The 16,185-nt window shown below is 43.4% G+C and overlaps 1 protein-coding gene across 4 annotated transcripts in view; it reads right to left on the reverse strand.

Annotated features, from left to right (window-relative positions):
• Positions 1–394: 394 nt before the first annotated feature.
• Positions 395–16,185, reverse strand: part of nav2a (neuron navigator 2a) — a 369,482-nt gene continuing 353,691 nt past the window's right edge. For all 4 annotated transcript variants that reach the window (XM_067994109.1, XM_067994108.1, XM_067994107.1 and 1 more), the window contains 5 exons: positions 15,072–15,143; positions 13,939–14,135; positions 6,943–7,061; positions 5,885–6,088; positions 395–2,851 (listed from right to left, as the gene is read on the reverse strand). In XM_067994109.1, coding sequence (XP_067850210.1) covers positions 2,726–2,851; positions 5,885–6,088; positions 6,943–7,061; positions 13,939–14,135; positions 15,072–15,143 — 718 coding nt within the window. In that variant the 3' untranslated portion in view covers positions 395–2,725. The remainder of the gene's footprint in view (positions 2,852–5,884; positions 6,089–6,942; positions 7,062–13,938; positions 14,136–15,071; positions 15,144–16,185) is intronic.

Raw genomic sequence — 16,185 nt, forward strand, 5'->3', positions numbered from 1 at the left:
ACCTGCGACTTTGTAACTCGTGATTTATTTGCTTTTCGTCTACTTTTTGGTGAACACAGCCACCCGCTGACTGTCCCATATTTTACTCCCTAGTGTTACAAACACTATCTTATTATTTACTTTTTTGCCAAGATAAAAATAAAGGGCAGAGAGGAAAGTCCTCTTGAAGTTGTTCAGTATGTGAGCTTCATTTCTGAATCTCTCTCATTTTCCTGGGTTTAATTTCTTAACCTTTTATGTTTCATTGCATTTAATTGTTAGCCAAAGCATCACAATTGTACCAAAAAGTATTCCAAATGTATAAACATTTATAATAAAATGTACAATGCCTTGTTCCACCTTCACTTTACCAAATACCAAAGATTGGCAGAAAAAGATTAAAAGTAGCAGAAGGTTGAATAAATAAGCATTCATTTTATTGAATCAGGAATAATTTAAGACTGGTACAATAACTAGATTTATTCCTCAAATGAGACACGGTCTTGTACAGGCCATATTGAATCCAATGAGTGACCAGGACTTGATTCAAATGGGATGACACATCATACGGTACACAAAATACTCATTTCCTAGTGTTTTAAAAATGGCTAGAAAATTCATCAAAATGCATCACTGTAATCAATTATTTACAATTTATGTTACAATGAAAAAAATGTACATCATATTCATACACATTCAAAACAACTGCTCCACTTAAGTCACTAAATCCTACAAATAGTTTTCCATTTAACAACCATGTGAAAAATTATCACAAGTAACAAACATGGGTTTGGTACAATAATCATTACCATGATCAACATATCATCATTAAACAAATTTCCCAAAATTTACAGAAAACACCAGCTAGAAATCAAGCCAAAGCCATATACAAGTCTCTTTCAGCCTGTACAATTGTTGGCAGTTTTCAAAAAAAGACCCTTTTTTTGGCTTCCGTTAAGAATTAGCATGAACATTGCATAGCATCTTAAACTTAGAACACTGTTAAACAACCGGACACCATGATATGAGGGGAAGTAAAGAAAGACTTCTGGAAGCATTTTAAAAAAATATCACAAATTTAAAAAAAATACGCTCAGAAGCAATTTAATCGAGCCTGGCTCCCACTCCTTCACCCATTCTGAGCTGAGCCATATCCATCACAGTTTCAACGCAACAATGGAAAGATTGTGACCAGGGTACCATAACAACAGGATTATGGCAGCATAAACAAACCCATTGAGGGATAGTGAAACACATTGATCAGTCGAAGTGTAAAAACACCAGATTTTGTGTTAATACATCACATAAAAGTAGGGGACAACAGCACGGTACAACAAGCACTTCAATTAAAAAAATCTATTACTCAGTCACTGGATGATTTCAAAATTTATACATCATTAAATTTGTAGTGTCCATCAAGAATTTTTTTTTTGCAGCGATGGCATCATCTTCCATATGACAGATCCAACTTTACAGTTTAGTGTTTTGCCATAGGTGGATCTACTGTCAGATACAAACACTATAAGCTGCAGACTGATTATGAACCCAGAAATCATTGATTTTCCTCCTAGTTTGTCTTGCTTATAACAAATGACTCGCTTTTTGTTTGAAACAACACCGATAAAGAAAAATCGACTGTTTTAACGTCGTGAGATGAAATTCCAGCCCTGTTTTCAGAAACTCAAAAAACAATACAAAATAAATGGCGAGAAAAGCAACAGGAAAAATTAGTACAAAAAGAGAGAGTAAGGCATCATTTATTTCCAGCACCAGATGTTGTAAAAAGGCTTGCATGGATTTGGCTGAAGGATTGCGTTCTTCGCTGAGGTACAGCTCAATCCAGCTTTTCTTTCGTGTCTTGCAAAAAAAAAGTGCAATTCCAGTGGAGGTGTTATCAGTCCTGGTGAGGATACAAGCCTTAGTGACAATCAAGATGTGTGCGTGCGTTTTCAATAAGGAAAGTGAGAAGAGGAGAAAATGGGGACCGTCAACATTGAATTCTGGCTCACTGTATAAGGTCTCGGAAAGTATTGTCCATCCTTTTGACAGTTGGCTATTGGCCAATCGGTGAAGAAACCTGAACAATTTCTGCGTACCCAGCAGGTGAAATCGAGACCAAACTCTTGCGTTGGCTTGTTTTTGAACCCAGTCGGCCGCAAAAAAAAGCAATAGGGTGGGTATCGTAGCACCAAAACCACCTGCAGCTGAGGGGGTTCTTCCCCTCTTTCCCCCCTCCCCCCCCGCACCATCTCCATTATTGAAGGAGTTGGTTGGAATGTCCAGTGTCTGCTGACTGTTTGGTTGAGAGCAGCATAGGTTAAATCTTTCCAGGACAGTACATGGCACAATGACGTCAGTTCCATACCTTCGAAAATCAGGTTTTACTATTTTTGTATGCATTGTACAACATTTCTTCATTGGCTTGGCATAAATGCCAACAGCAATGAAATGAAGAAACAGTGCAGTTCTAGTTTATAAAACAAAAGAGGAGGGAAAAAAGCCCAAAATTTAGTCTCCCTTGGGTTACCTGCACCCACCAGGGTTTCAATATTTAAATTGAATTAAAGTGTCTTGTACTTGAAGCCCCATTTTTTTTTCAAACTGAAGCTTCTGTCCAACAAAGTAAGGAACAAAGTTATTGATGAGTTTTTTTTTTCTGGGTCAAGTATTTAAGTCCTCACCTTCAATGGAAGTGTTCAGAGAAATATTGGACAGAAGCGACAGATTCTTTTGGCAGAACACTTGATCAGAGAGTGGACTCTAGAGATGAATCGAGAATGTCATCATGATGGCTGTTGCTGTTCGAGTCACTGTCGTAACTATGGGGGCTTGAGTAATTTGCAGCTTCTTGTAGCCTCATTAACATATTCATCTGCAAAGGAAAAATAATTGAACAAGTTCAGAATGTTAAGTCCTGCTTAAAAACTCGAGCACACTCAGTTTATAAATGAAGGATTGTGGTATATATTAATGATTTGGACTTGAATGTAGGGGGCATGATTGGCAAATTTGCAGACGACACAAAAATTGGCCGTGTAGTTGATAGTGAAGAGGATAGCTGTAGACTCCAAGAAGGTATCAATGGGTTTGTGGAGCGGGCGGAAAAGTAGCAAATGGAGTTCAACCCAGAGAAGTGTGCCGTAATGCACTTAGGGAGGGCAAACAGTAAAAGGGAATACGCAGTAAACGGGAATATATTGAGAGGGGTGGAGGAAGTGAGAGACCTTGGAGTGCATGTACACAGGTCCCTGAAGGTGGCAGTACAGGTCGATAAGGTTGTGAAGAAGGCATATGGAATGCTCGCCGTTATTAGCCAAGGTATAGAATACAAAAGCAGGGATGTAATGATGGAACTGTATAAAATGCTGGTAAGGCCACAGCTGGAGTAATGTGCGCAGTTCTGGCCACCACATTACAGGAAGGACGTAATTGCTCTGGAGAGAGTGCAGAGAAGATTTACAAGAATGTTGCCAGGGCTTGAAAATTGCGGCTACGAGGAGAGATTGGATAGGCTGGGGTTGTTTTCCTTGGATCAGAGGAGGCTGAGGGGAGACTTGATTGAGGTGTACAAAATTATGAGGGGTCGTTTCCCCTAGCGGAGAGTTCAAGAACTAGAGGACATAGATTGAAGCTGATTGGCGGAAGGATGAGAGGCGACATGAGGAAAAACGTTTTTACCCAGAAGGTGGTGGGTGTATGGAATTCACTGCCCGAATTGGTGGTAGAGGCAGGACCCCCAACTCTTTTTTAAAAAAAGTACCTGGGCCTGCACCTAAAGTGCTGTAAGCTGCAGGGCTACGGACCAAGGTGCTGGAAGAAGGGATTAGAATGGGCACCTGGTTGTTCTTCGAGCCGGTGTGGACACGATGGGCCGAATGGCCCCCTTCTGTGCTGTATCGTTTCTATGGTTCTATGGTTCTAAATTGACAGGCTGGCTGCTGGGCGGGAAAACCAGCGGCAGGAGGCCGCAGCTGGGAAAACTTGGGGACGGTCCCCAGCAATTGCGATCATGGGGCAGGCTGCAAGTCGGGGATTGGGGGGGGAAGGGGCGGGGGTGAGGTCGCCGATCGGAACGGGCTAGAGAGAGGCCGCAATCGGCAGAAGAGAGGCCAAAGGCTTCCTTGAGGGGCCGGGGGCGGGGAGCACTCCTGCTCCTCCTGGCCCACAAGGAGTACTATAAAAAGCACTTACATTCTGGAGCCGGCAGCTCCCGCCTCCCTTTCTCTACCGGGTTTCCTGAGCCTTGGGAAACCCGAGTGGCAACTGTTAAACTTAAACCAGGTTCCCGATTACACTATGGGAGTCTGATTTAAATATGATAATTAAGCGTCCTGCCTCTCCAAGACAGGACACATGCCCACCTCGCTATCTGCCACCGTAAAAACGACAACGGGCGCGTACACGTTGGGTTGGGGATGTCGTCCGTGATTTTTTAGGGTTTAACCCCTGCCCCGACCTCCCCCAACCATCATGGGGGGGGGGGGGGGGTTAATGTCAAGCACAGTGTGTGCAAAACAGTCTAAAAAGAAAAAGCTATTAGTTTTCAAGCTATTCCCAGCTACAAGGTTCTTTTGTGCAGCACTCTATATCCTCATTTCACAGACAGTGCAGTGGAACCTTCTTGAGAGATGTCACTAGGTCTGTTATAGATCAGAAATGTCATTAAAAAAAAACAAGATAGCTGAAACATATCCATCCATATGAAGTCTAGCCTTTTAATGCAGTGCATTCCCTGGATGCAGAGAAGACTTTCAACTGGGTTTAATGGAAGTTCCTACTCCTTGTGTTCAGGTGAATGGCCTTTGGACATGATCAGATGATGGGTCAAAATCCTGCACCATCATCTCTCAACAAGAGGCTGCACCTGCCACACATTCCCCTTCCAATGAAGGACGGGGCAGAGTTGTCCCCATCTCTTCTCTTGTTTGAACAAACCCTCACATTCATAGGGTACAGGCTGGTGGTGTACAGTACAAAATATCACTCAAGCCCCGATTTTAACCCGGAGCAGTAACCGAGTGTGTGGGGGAGGGGAGGTGGTGTGAGTCGAACACCAAACCCCCTGACCCTCGACCCCGGGCAATTTTCCTGAAAACCGAGCAGGGTGTAAAAATGGGCTGCCGATTTACGATCGACCGCTTTGCGTTGCCATTGAAGTCAAATTCCACCCCCATTTGCTCTTTCCTACAGGATCACCTCTCCTTCGCCATCAGAGAGTCTGGAATGGACAGATTGCCACACCTCCACCTAATTCCTCACCTCTCCCGCTGACTGTGCACATCGGGGAATTGCAGATGCACTGCCCATGATTTCCCAATATGCAAGGCCGGTGGGTGAGGATCCCTGGAGGTGGCACAAACTCAATAAACCGACCCTTAATACTGAAGTGCAAAGGCAACCTTACTAAGTAATTGAAAAACACAAAGAATAAACTTTAATCGTGTATGGAAAAGCAAGAGGGTAAATGAATGGTGATGGCTAGAAACATGGAAAACTAAAGAACATTATAAATAGCAGCAAAGGGAAATGCAATGCTACCAACTGAGCCTCCAGTTACAAACCTCGGTGAAATAGTACCAATTGCCAGTGCAGAAGATATATGACTATAGGTGTTTTAAATAGGCATTTTATCTTTCCTTTACTGAATTAATATTTAAACTTTCCTTCAACATTGTTTACCAGAGGGGTAACACAATTTACAGTAGGAACAAATTATGTTCATGTTTTTTTTAATCCCCTTGAGGCATTGCTAAAGCATTGCTTCTCAATAAAATGGGGAGAAAATAAAACAGCCTCATTACCAAAGCACCCAGGATACAAATGAGTCTACTATTAGGATCCAGCAGGTTCAGAAGTTTGTTGCCATAGCTATTGGAGCTGAATTTTAGACTGTTTTCCAACTCACAAGGGGATCTCCCTCGGCGTCACTCTGTTGAGCCTGTTTGCTGGAACCGCCATCCCGTGTTAGTATAAAACCATCAAAACCGACATCTTCAGGTCTCAGCTGCAGCAGAGGGGGCCACTCATGTTGGTGCGGGGTAGCAACCCATGGATAGGTGTCCATCACCCACTTAGCTGGGTCCTCCCAGGGAGCTCTTCTTCCATACAACTACAGGACAAATAAGAATTGTTACATTTCAAGATAATCAGGGAAAAGAAGAAAAAGAATCCTTCAAAATGCATTTTAACTGACTACAGATCACTAACACTAAAACTATCCTTGGAATTAAAAATCCAACAACCTCGAGTAATTCTTAAAGTACAGGACAATAAATAAAATTAATTCACATTGAACATTTTGTCTGAACGGCATTAACTAGTCAGCAGGCAGAAAAAGTAAGCTGCAAATTCCTCTAATTCTGGCCTCTTGTGGCTGTGCCTGCAGCTGTCTCGGCCCTAAGCTCTAAAATTCCCTCCCTAACCCTCTCTGCCTCTCTCCCTCCTTAAAACCTACTTCTCACCTGTCCTAATATCTCCTTATGTGGCTCAGTGTCAATTTTTGTTTGAACACTCCTGGGATGTTTTACTACATTTAAGGCGCTATATAAATGCAAGTTGTTGATTTCCAGAGCATAATTTTGGAAGATCGCCAGCCTGGGAAGAATTAAAGGATTACACAGTAGTTACAACACAGAAACAGGCCATTCAGTCAAAACAGTCTCTGTGTTGGTGTTTGTCCTCCACGTGAGCAGTGGTCCTAATCTGATGGACCTGCTCCGTTTCCATATCCCTTTATCCCTCTTTCCTTCCACTACCTATCTTCTAATCCATTCTTAAATATTGACATGGTCTCCCTGCAAAATAGGGGGTGTTTCACTTTTTGGGTAACTTGGCTTGTTTTTTTTTGAATGAAAAGCTATTTTTCAGTCACAATGATAAAAATTCATTAGCAATGCGTGTGCAGGTCCACTTGGAATTCTGAGGGAAAATATTGAAGAGAATGCCCCCATGGCTTTTACTGACCTGCAGCCCTTCCCTGACCGCCTCCAGCAGATAAGGGATGATGGAGTAATTCCACAGGTCTGTGAACCAAACTCTTGAACCATCAACATCCATTGGACAGGACAGGAACAGTCGAGGACCTAAACAATTAGAAATTAAATTAAATGGCTGATTAGGATTTTCACTGATATATTTAACAAAATCCATTAATCTGTTTAAGAAAAATATGTAACGCCAACTTCTACTATGCCCCTTCTTCCTCACTGAAAACTAAATTGATACAAAAGTGAAGTCAACAGGAATAAAGGCTGATTTTTCTGGGCCCCCTCATTTTCTTATTCATTCTTGGGATGTGGGCGTTGTTGTGTTTATTATTGCTCCTCCCTAGTTGCCCTTGAGAAGGTGGTGGTGGACTTCTAATTCAACCTCTACAGTTCATGTGGTGAAGGTACTCCCACAGCACTCCCAACTGTTAGGCAGGGAGTCCCAGGATTTTGGACCAGCGACGATGAAGGAACAGCGATATATGTCTAAATTGGGATGGTGTGTGACTTGGAAGGGAACTTGGAGGTGGTGGTGTTCCCGTGCACCTGCTGCCCTTGTCCTTCTAGGTGATGGAGGTCATGGGTTTGGGGGGTGCTGCCGAAGGAGCCATGGCGACTTGCTGCAGTCCATCCTTTGGATAGTACGCACTGCAGCCACGGTTCTTCGGTGGTGGAGGGAGTAAGCTGGTGGATGGGGAGCCAATCAAGCAGATTGCTTTGTCCTAGATGGTGTCGTGCTTCTGTCGTGTTGTTGCTTCTCCCAAGTTTACTGCTCCTGTCGAGCTTTGCAATCGCCCACATTTCCTGTCAGTGCGGACTGCACGGTGTGCGGATATTACACAGTGTGCTGAGAGTTCGGTACATGTGGGAGTTAGGTGAAGTGGGGGAAGGAGGTGCTGCTTTGCCTTGCTTTTCTTGCAGAGCGGTAGTGGACCTGAGAGCGGTGAGCGGCGGGAGAGAGCGAGACCAGAGCGGAGATATAAACAGCGCGGAGAGAGTGAGACCAGAGCTTACTCTGAGAGCGAGACTCTGAGACCAGCGGCAGTTCGGGGTGACGTCACCAGTCAGAAAGTGACGCGGCACAGGGGAGGCAGCTGATTGGTGAGTAGGTTCAGGTGAGTATTTCTACCATTTTACTGTAAGTAAAGTAATAAGAAAGGGAAGATCTGCAGGTTTTATAGCAGATAGTGTTTTTTTTTTAGTGAACCTAGGTCCCTAGTATAGTTAACATTTTCTAATTTCAACGTAATTTAAAAGGGGTAACTCAGCTAAGGCAAGTCATGGCAGCAGACCTCGCACCCGTGATATGCTCCTCCTGCAAGATGTGGGAAGTCATGGACACTACCAGTGTCCCTGCCGACCATGTGTGCGGGAAGTGTGTCCACCTGCAGCTACTGACCGATCGTATCTCGGAGCTGGAGCTGCGGGTGGACTCACTGTGGAGCATCCGCGATGCAGAGAAACTCGTGGATAGCACGTTTAGCGAGTTGGTCACACCGCAGGTAAAGGGTATACAGGCAGGAAGTGAATGGGTGACCACCAGGAAGAGTAAGAGATGCAGGCAGGTAGTGCAGGGGTCCCCTGTGTCCATCCCCCTCTCAAACAGATATGCCACTTTGGATGCTGTTGGGGGGGATGACTTATCAGGGGAAGGCAGCAGCAGCCAACTTCCTGGCACCACGGGTAGCTCTGCTGCACAGGCTGGGAGGAAAAAGAGTGGCAGAGCTATAGTGATAGGGGACTCAATTGTAAGGGGAATAGACAGGCGTTTCTGCGGCCGCAACCGAGACTCCAGGATGGTGTGTTGCCTCCCTGGTGCAAGGATCAAGGATGTCTCGGAGCGGCTACAGAACATTTTGGAGGGGGAGGGCGAACAGCCAGCTGTCGTGGTGCACATAGGCACCAACGATATAGGTAAAAAAGGGGACGAGGTCCTAAAAGCAGAATATAGGGAGTTAGGAGGTAAATTAAAAAATAGGACCTCAAAGGTAGTAATCTCAGGATTGCTGCCAGTGCCACGTGCTAGTCAGAGTAGAAATAGGAGGATATTTCAAATGAATACGTGGCTAGAGGAATGGTGCAAGGGGGAGGGATTCAAATTCCTGGGACACTGGAAACGGTTCTGGGGGAGGTGGGACCAGTACAAACCGGACGGTCTGCACCTGGGCAGGGCCGGGACCGCTGTCCTAGGAGGAGTGTTTGCTAGTGCTGTTGGGGAGGGTTTAAACTAAAGTGGCAGGGGGTTGGGAACCTGAGCAGGGAGAGAGAGGAAAGCGTAACAGGAAGGGACAGAAGGTATGGAGTAATAGGTAAAGTGTTAAAAAAGGAAAAAGCAGGAACTAAGCGTCACAAAACAGATTTGAAAGTTCTTTATCTGAATGCACGTAGCATTCGTAATAAAATGGACGAGTTAACGGCACAAATAACTACGTATGGGTATGATCTTGTGGCCATTACAGAAACATGGCTGCAGGGTGACAACGACTGGGAATTAAATATGCCAGGGTATTTAACAATCAGGAAGGACAGGCAGGAAGGAAGGGGAGGTGGGGTGGCTATGTTAATAAAGGAAGGAATCACTGTAATACAGAGAAATGATATTGGGACAAAGCATCAAGATAATGAAACAGTTTGGGTGGAGATAAGGAATAATAAGGGAAAAAAAACATTAGTGGGCGTAGTATATAGGCCTCCTAATAGTTGCAACTCTGCTGGAAGAAGTATTAATCAGGAGATAGTCGGGGCATGTAATAAGGGAACAGCCATAATTATGGGGGATTTTAATTATCATATTAACTGGACAAATCAAATTGGGCAGAGCAGCCTTGAGGACGAGTTCATTGAGTGCATCAGGGATGGATTTCTTGAGCAGTATGTAACTGATCCTACAAGGGGGCAGGCAACCTTGGACCTGGTCCTGTGTAATGAGTCAGGATTAATTAATAATGTCCTAGTTAAGGATCCCCTTGGAACGAGCGACCACAACATGGTTGAATTCCATATCCAATTAGAGGGTGAGAAGGTTGATTCTCAAACAAGCGTACTGAGCTTGAATAAAGGAGACTATGATGGTATGAGAGCGGAATTGATTAAAGTGGACTGGGAAAATAGATTAAAGGGTAAGACGGTACATGAGCAGTGGTGTTCATTTAGGGAGTTATTTTACAACTTTCAAAATAAATATATTCCACTGAGGAAAAAAGGGTGTAAAAGAAATGACAGCCACCCGTGGCTAAGTAAAGAAATCAAGGATAGTATCCGACTAAAAACAAGGACATATAAGGTAGCCAAACTTAGTGGGAGGATAGAAGATTGGGAATTCTTCAAAAGACAGCAAAAAGTAACTAAAGGATTGATTAAGAAAGGGAAGTTAGATTATGAAAAGAAATTAGCAAAAAATATAAAAACAGATAGCAAGAGTTTCTATAGTTATATAAAAAGAAAAAGGGTGGCTAAGGCAAACATAGGTCCCTTAGAGGATGAGACCGGGAAATTAATGGTGGGAAACATGGAGATGGCAAAAATGCTGAACAAATATTTTGTTTCAGTCTTTACAGTAGAGGACACTAAGAATATCCCAACACTGGACAAACAGGGGACTCTCGGGGGGGAGGAGCTAAATACGATTAAAATCACTCAAGAGATGGTACTCAGTAAAATAATGGGACTCAAGGCGGATAAATCCCCTGGACCTGATGGCTTCCATCCTAGGGTCTTGAGGGAAGTGGCAGTAGGGATTGTGGATGCTTTGGTGATAGTTTTCCAAAATTCCCTGGACTCAGGAGAGGTCCCGGCAGATTGGAAAACTGCTAATGTAACACCGTTATTTAAAAAGGGTAGTAGGCAGAAGGCTGGAAATTATAGGCCAGTTAGCTTAACATCTGTGGTGGGTAAAATTTTGGAGTCTATTATTAAGGAGACAGTAACGGAACATTTAGATAAGCATAATTTAATAGGACAAAGTCAGCATGGCTTTATGAAGGGGAAGTCATGTCTGACAAATTTGCTTGAGTTCTTCGAGGATATAACGTATAGGGTGGATAAAGGGGAACCAGTGGACGTAGTGTATTTAGACTTCCAGAAGGCATTCGACAAGGTGCCACATAAAAGATTATTACTTAAGATAAAAAATCACGGGATTGGGGGTAATATTCTGGCATGGGTGGAGGATTGGTTATCAAACAGGAAGCAGAGAGTTGGGATAAATGGTTCATTTTCGGACTGGCAACCAGTAACCAGTGGTGTTCCACAGGGGTCGGTGCTGGGTCCCCAACTCTTTACAATCTATATTAACGATTTGGAGGAGGGGACCGAGTGCAACATATCAAAATTTGCAGATGATACAAAGATGGGAGGGAAAGTAGAGAGTGAGGAGGACATAAAAAACCTGCAAGGGGATATAGACAGGCTGGGTGAGTGGGCGGAGATTTGGCAGATGCAATATAATATTGGAAAATGTGAGGTTATGCACTTTGGCAGGAAAAATCAGAGAGCAAGTTATTTTCTTAATGGCGAGAGACTGGAAAGTACTGCAGTACAAAGGGATCTGGGGGTCCTAGTGCAAGAAAATCAAAAAGTTGGTATGCAGGTGCAGCAGGTGATCAAGAAAGCCAACGGAATGTTGGCTTTTATTGCTAGGGGGATAGAATATAAAAACAAGGAGGTATTGCTGCAGTTATATAAGGTATTGGTGAGACCGCACCTGGAATACTGCATACAGTTTTGGTCTCCATACTTAAGAAAAGACATACTTGCTCTCGAGGCAGTACAAAGAAGGTTCACTCGGTTAATCCCGGGGATGAGGGGGCGGACATATGAGGAGAGGTTGAGTAGATTGGGACTCTACTCATTGGAGTTCAGAAGAATGAGAGGCGATCTTATTGAAACATATAAGATTGTGAAGGGTCTTGATCGGGTGGATGCAGTAAGGATGTTCCCAAAGATGGGTGAAACTAGAACTAGGGGGCATAATCTTAGAATAAGGGGCTGCTCTTTCAAAACTGAGATGAGGAGAAACTTCTTCACTCAGAGGGTGGTAGGTCTGTGGAATTTGCTGCCCCAGGAAGCTGTGGAAGCTACATCATTAGATAAATTTAAAACAGAAATAGACAGTTTCCCAGAAGTAAAGGGAATTAGGGGTTATGGGGAGCGGGCAGGAAATTGGACATGAAGCTGAGTTCGGATCGGTCAATGCCCTGTGGGTGGCGGAGAGGGCCCAGGGGCTATGTGGCCGGGTCCTGCTCCGACTTCTTGTGTTCTTTAGATTTGTGGTTGGGATCAGATCAGCCACGATCTTATTGAATGGCGGAGCAGGCTCGAGGGGCCGATTGGCCTACTCCTGCTCCAATTTCTTATGTTCTTATGTTCTTAGGTGTAGCCCCAGTGCAGGTCCCCACACCTCCCCCTCTCCCCCACTCCCTCCCATCCCAACAGAGCCAAGAGTTGGTGGTAGGGCGTGGAAAATCAGGGACAGCTGCAGCCCTTTAAGACCTGAGTGATCAGGTACCTCTCAGTCCCGATGGAGATGGGCAGCCAGAAAGTCAGAAATCAAGGAGGGGCCTATCATCAGATCTCGGGCCTGCCCCGGGATGCCCCCACCCCCCCACGCCCCACTTAGTGGGGGTCTGGGGGTGGGCCACAGCATCAGCATCTTCTCGGTGGCTCTGCGCTTGGGCATCCAGGAAATGTAGAGGAAGGAAAAAGTGGCAGGCAGGCCCTCATCTGCCCCATTTGCATGGCTCCATCTGACCTGCACCGTCTGCAGTTGTAGGCCAGGTTTAACTCACCCCAGGAATCTTCGGGTAGTGTTAATGGGGTGAAGACCTGATGATCTGCATCTCTGCCCATTTTCCCTGGTCCTCTGCACTCAGGGTATTCAATTCATAGGTGCAAGAGTCAAGAAAATTGACCGTATATTGTTTTATTGTATTTATTCAACCTTGTCAAATACTGTCATCACCCTAAATAAGCTATAAATGTGACACAATTTTGAGATATAGAAGCTAATCGTCTCATTTAATAATTAGGATAAAATATAATGGGATGACTTGTACGTTTGTATTTGTGATTGTAAGTCAGTACTTTTGCATATAATCCATGTGCATGAGCACATTTCAAAGCCTAGTCCTATTCCTGGTAGAAGTCTGTTTTGATGCTCCAAGAACATATGAAGCATATATGGTTAATTAGTCATCATTTTAATAATAAATGACTACAATCAGTGTCATTCTCAGCAGCACATTCCCTGCAGCCATTTCAACATATTCTGTTTAATCATCCATCTGAAAACAAAACATGCCTATTACTCAATTACTCAAAACATGCCTATTACCTTTTGCATGTAATTCTGTCTCGAATTAGGTCTGATTAAGAGGGAACAATACGATAACTTAATTGAGGGGTTCAGATGATGTTATAAAGCATGACAAGGAAATTTGTATTGTTATTACACATCACTGGTACCCTAATTAAATGACAGCCTTTTATTTAGCCCTCACCATCGATTGCATTTTAAAGCACATATTATTGCCTCAATAAAATGAAAATGCTAATGATGTTTCAAAGCAGAGCTGAAATGACACTAGTCGAAGGTTGTGTGAGATTAGAACAGTACTGTCATTACTAGTCGCAAAAGGGTATTATTTTTTCGCTTGGGAAACAATCTCGTAGGTCTGTAAAGACTACCGCACACATTCCAATAAAACAAACCTAAGAACTAAGGTTCTTTAAACTACACACTGTCATGCAAGAAATACAACATTTATGTACTGGATTCCATTAATTGCTGAGATAGTGGAATTTATGCTTAAAAAAAACATATAGTTTTCTTGCCTTTAATATTAAAAGCATTTTTACATACCACCTGGTTTTAATTCGGAACCACAAAGTCCTTCAAATACACAATAAAATTATGATGCACCAAGAATGATTAAAAAAAAAGTAATTTTGCTAATTCTGTAATGGTGGTAATTACCAATGGTGACATCTGACGAGCTGTGCGCTTCCAGGAATCTGTTCAAGTGGTGCCAGACCTTGGGAATCCAGTCAATGATCTTGACCAGTTCAGTGTTTCTTGTTCTGGTGCTGATCTCGGTCTCTATCAGTTTCCGCCGCAGGTAGCGACCCAAGAAGCCCTTGACTGGCTCTGTATGGTTAGCACACAGGACCCATCTGTAACAGAGAAACAAAGTAAGTCTTCTAAAGTCCAACAGGTCGATTGTTCCCGGTGTGATTATTAAAATTAATTTGCCAGCTTTCAATTTGCACAGAGATTGGGATTAAATAGTCAATTCGACCCTTTAGTTGCAAATCCCTGACTATCTGATCTAAGTTTTACAGTAACAGCATACTGTACAAAAACTTACACAACCAGTGCTTTGTAACGTCGGTTAAGGGTACATCGATGACATTCATTGGGGACACGGCACAAGAACCACAAAGAAGCATGACGCACCAAACTCATTCTTTCTGCAGACACATGCAATCCACCCTCGAATTGAATCTACTCAACCTTCAAATCCTAAAGCAAAGCTCTGCACTCACTGGTTCTCAGAGGTAACCTAGAAAAATGCCAGAATATTGCTACATCTCAACTATAATTAAAAGGTCACCACACAGAATTGCCCATTTGATGCAGTGCACTGATTTATCAAAATCCAATGTCATGGATTGGTATCATGTGTTTTGTGCTCCCAAATCAGTCATGGAGTGGGTTCCAGTCTCTTGCTTTCAAGGGGAGAGGCACATTCTACGAAATTATGGAAAAACGGGTTGAGTCACTTCAGACTGCTGTTGCACACATCCCAGCAGAGGCATCGGTAGAAGCACAGGACCAGGTTTCGGACTTTTTTTTGCTTAGTTGAGAATGGGGTGTGTGTGTGTGTGTGTGTGTGTGTGTGTGTATACATTTATGCATGTGTGCAAAATAAAGTCACCAATGTTCCACTTCAAACTTATTATGTATCCAAGTCTGCATTCGCCAGATATCTAATGTAATGTGTATCGCTTAGAGTTTTTGTTCATTACACCCACTGTACATAAGAAGACAATGTGGCATCCTTATCCAAAACTAAATAAGTTCCAGTAAAGAGCAGGTCCATACAGTACCTGAAGTTATGATGAAGCTGGAGATTAGGAGTAGAAGACGTAGCCTGGTTCATTGTGCCAATAATATAAGGGCTGGAAAAAATTATTGAAATGTTAATAATTATATGGAGAATCATTTGAATTCATTTCAAAAAGTCTGGAATATGAAAAAAGGAGGTATCATTAAATGTGACCATGAAGTTGTTGGACTGTCATAAAAAAACTCAACTGGTTCACTAATGTTCTTTAGAGAAGGAAACTTGTCTCCCTTACCCAGTCTGGCCTATATATGACTTCAGTCACACACCAACTTGGTTGACTCTTAACTGCCTCTGAAGTGGCCTAGCAAGCCACTCCGTTGTCTCAAACCGCTGAAACCTTCACCATATGGACTGCAGCGATTCAAGAATAAGGCCCACCACCATGTTCTCAGGGTAACGAGGGATGGGCAATAAATGCAGCACCATGTTGCGAATGAGTTAAAAAAGAAACCAAGGCCCTGTCTGCATCTCAGGTGGGCGTAAAAGATCCAATGACATGATTTGAAGAGCAGTGGATCGCTTCTGGTGTCCTGGCTAACATTTATCTCTCAAGCAACATCACTAAAACAGATTAACGGATCATAGATCTATTGCTATTTGTGGGATCTTGTTGTGTGCAAATTAGCTGCTGCGTTTTCGACATAACAACAATGATTACATTTGAAAAGTACTTCACTGGCTGTGAAGCACTTTGGGATGTAGTGAAAGGTGCCTTATAAATCCAAGCTCTTGGGAGTACGAGAGCTCGAATGTTTTATCGTGCCTAGTCTGCTTAGAGCAGCAAATATTTAATCTTGTTTTGCTGACTTGAAACCCTCATTTCACTAGGTCAGCTCAATGCCAGCTGGGTAGTTGGAGATACTACATATTGATTTCATTATCTCTAGGATGGGGGAATGAAAATCAGCCAGTGGCTCCGCTCCTGATTTCTTTCCAGATAACCGCACTAGAATCTGTGCAGGCAAGGACAGGATCGGCTGAGAAACATTGCTGACGTTCACCGGCCAGAAATGCACATGAAGCACATAGGCAAAGTACTGGAGAGCTGCCAGCACTGGTGGAATTGTACCACAGTTTGAAATCACCACTCACGG

The sequence above is a fragment of the Heptranchias perlo genome, chromosome 12 (assembly GCF_035084215.1).
Source record: "Heptranchias perlo isolate sHepPer1 chromosome 12, sHepPer1.hap1, whole genome shotgun sequence".
NCBI lineage: Eukaryota > Metazoa > Chordata > Chondrichthyes > Hexanchiformes > Hexanchidae > Heptranchias > Heptranchias perlo.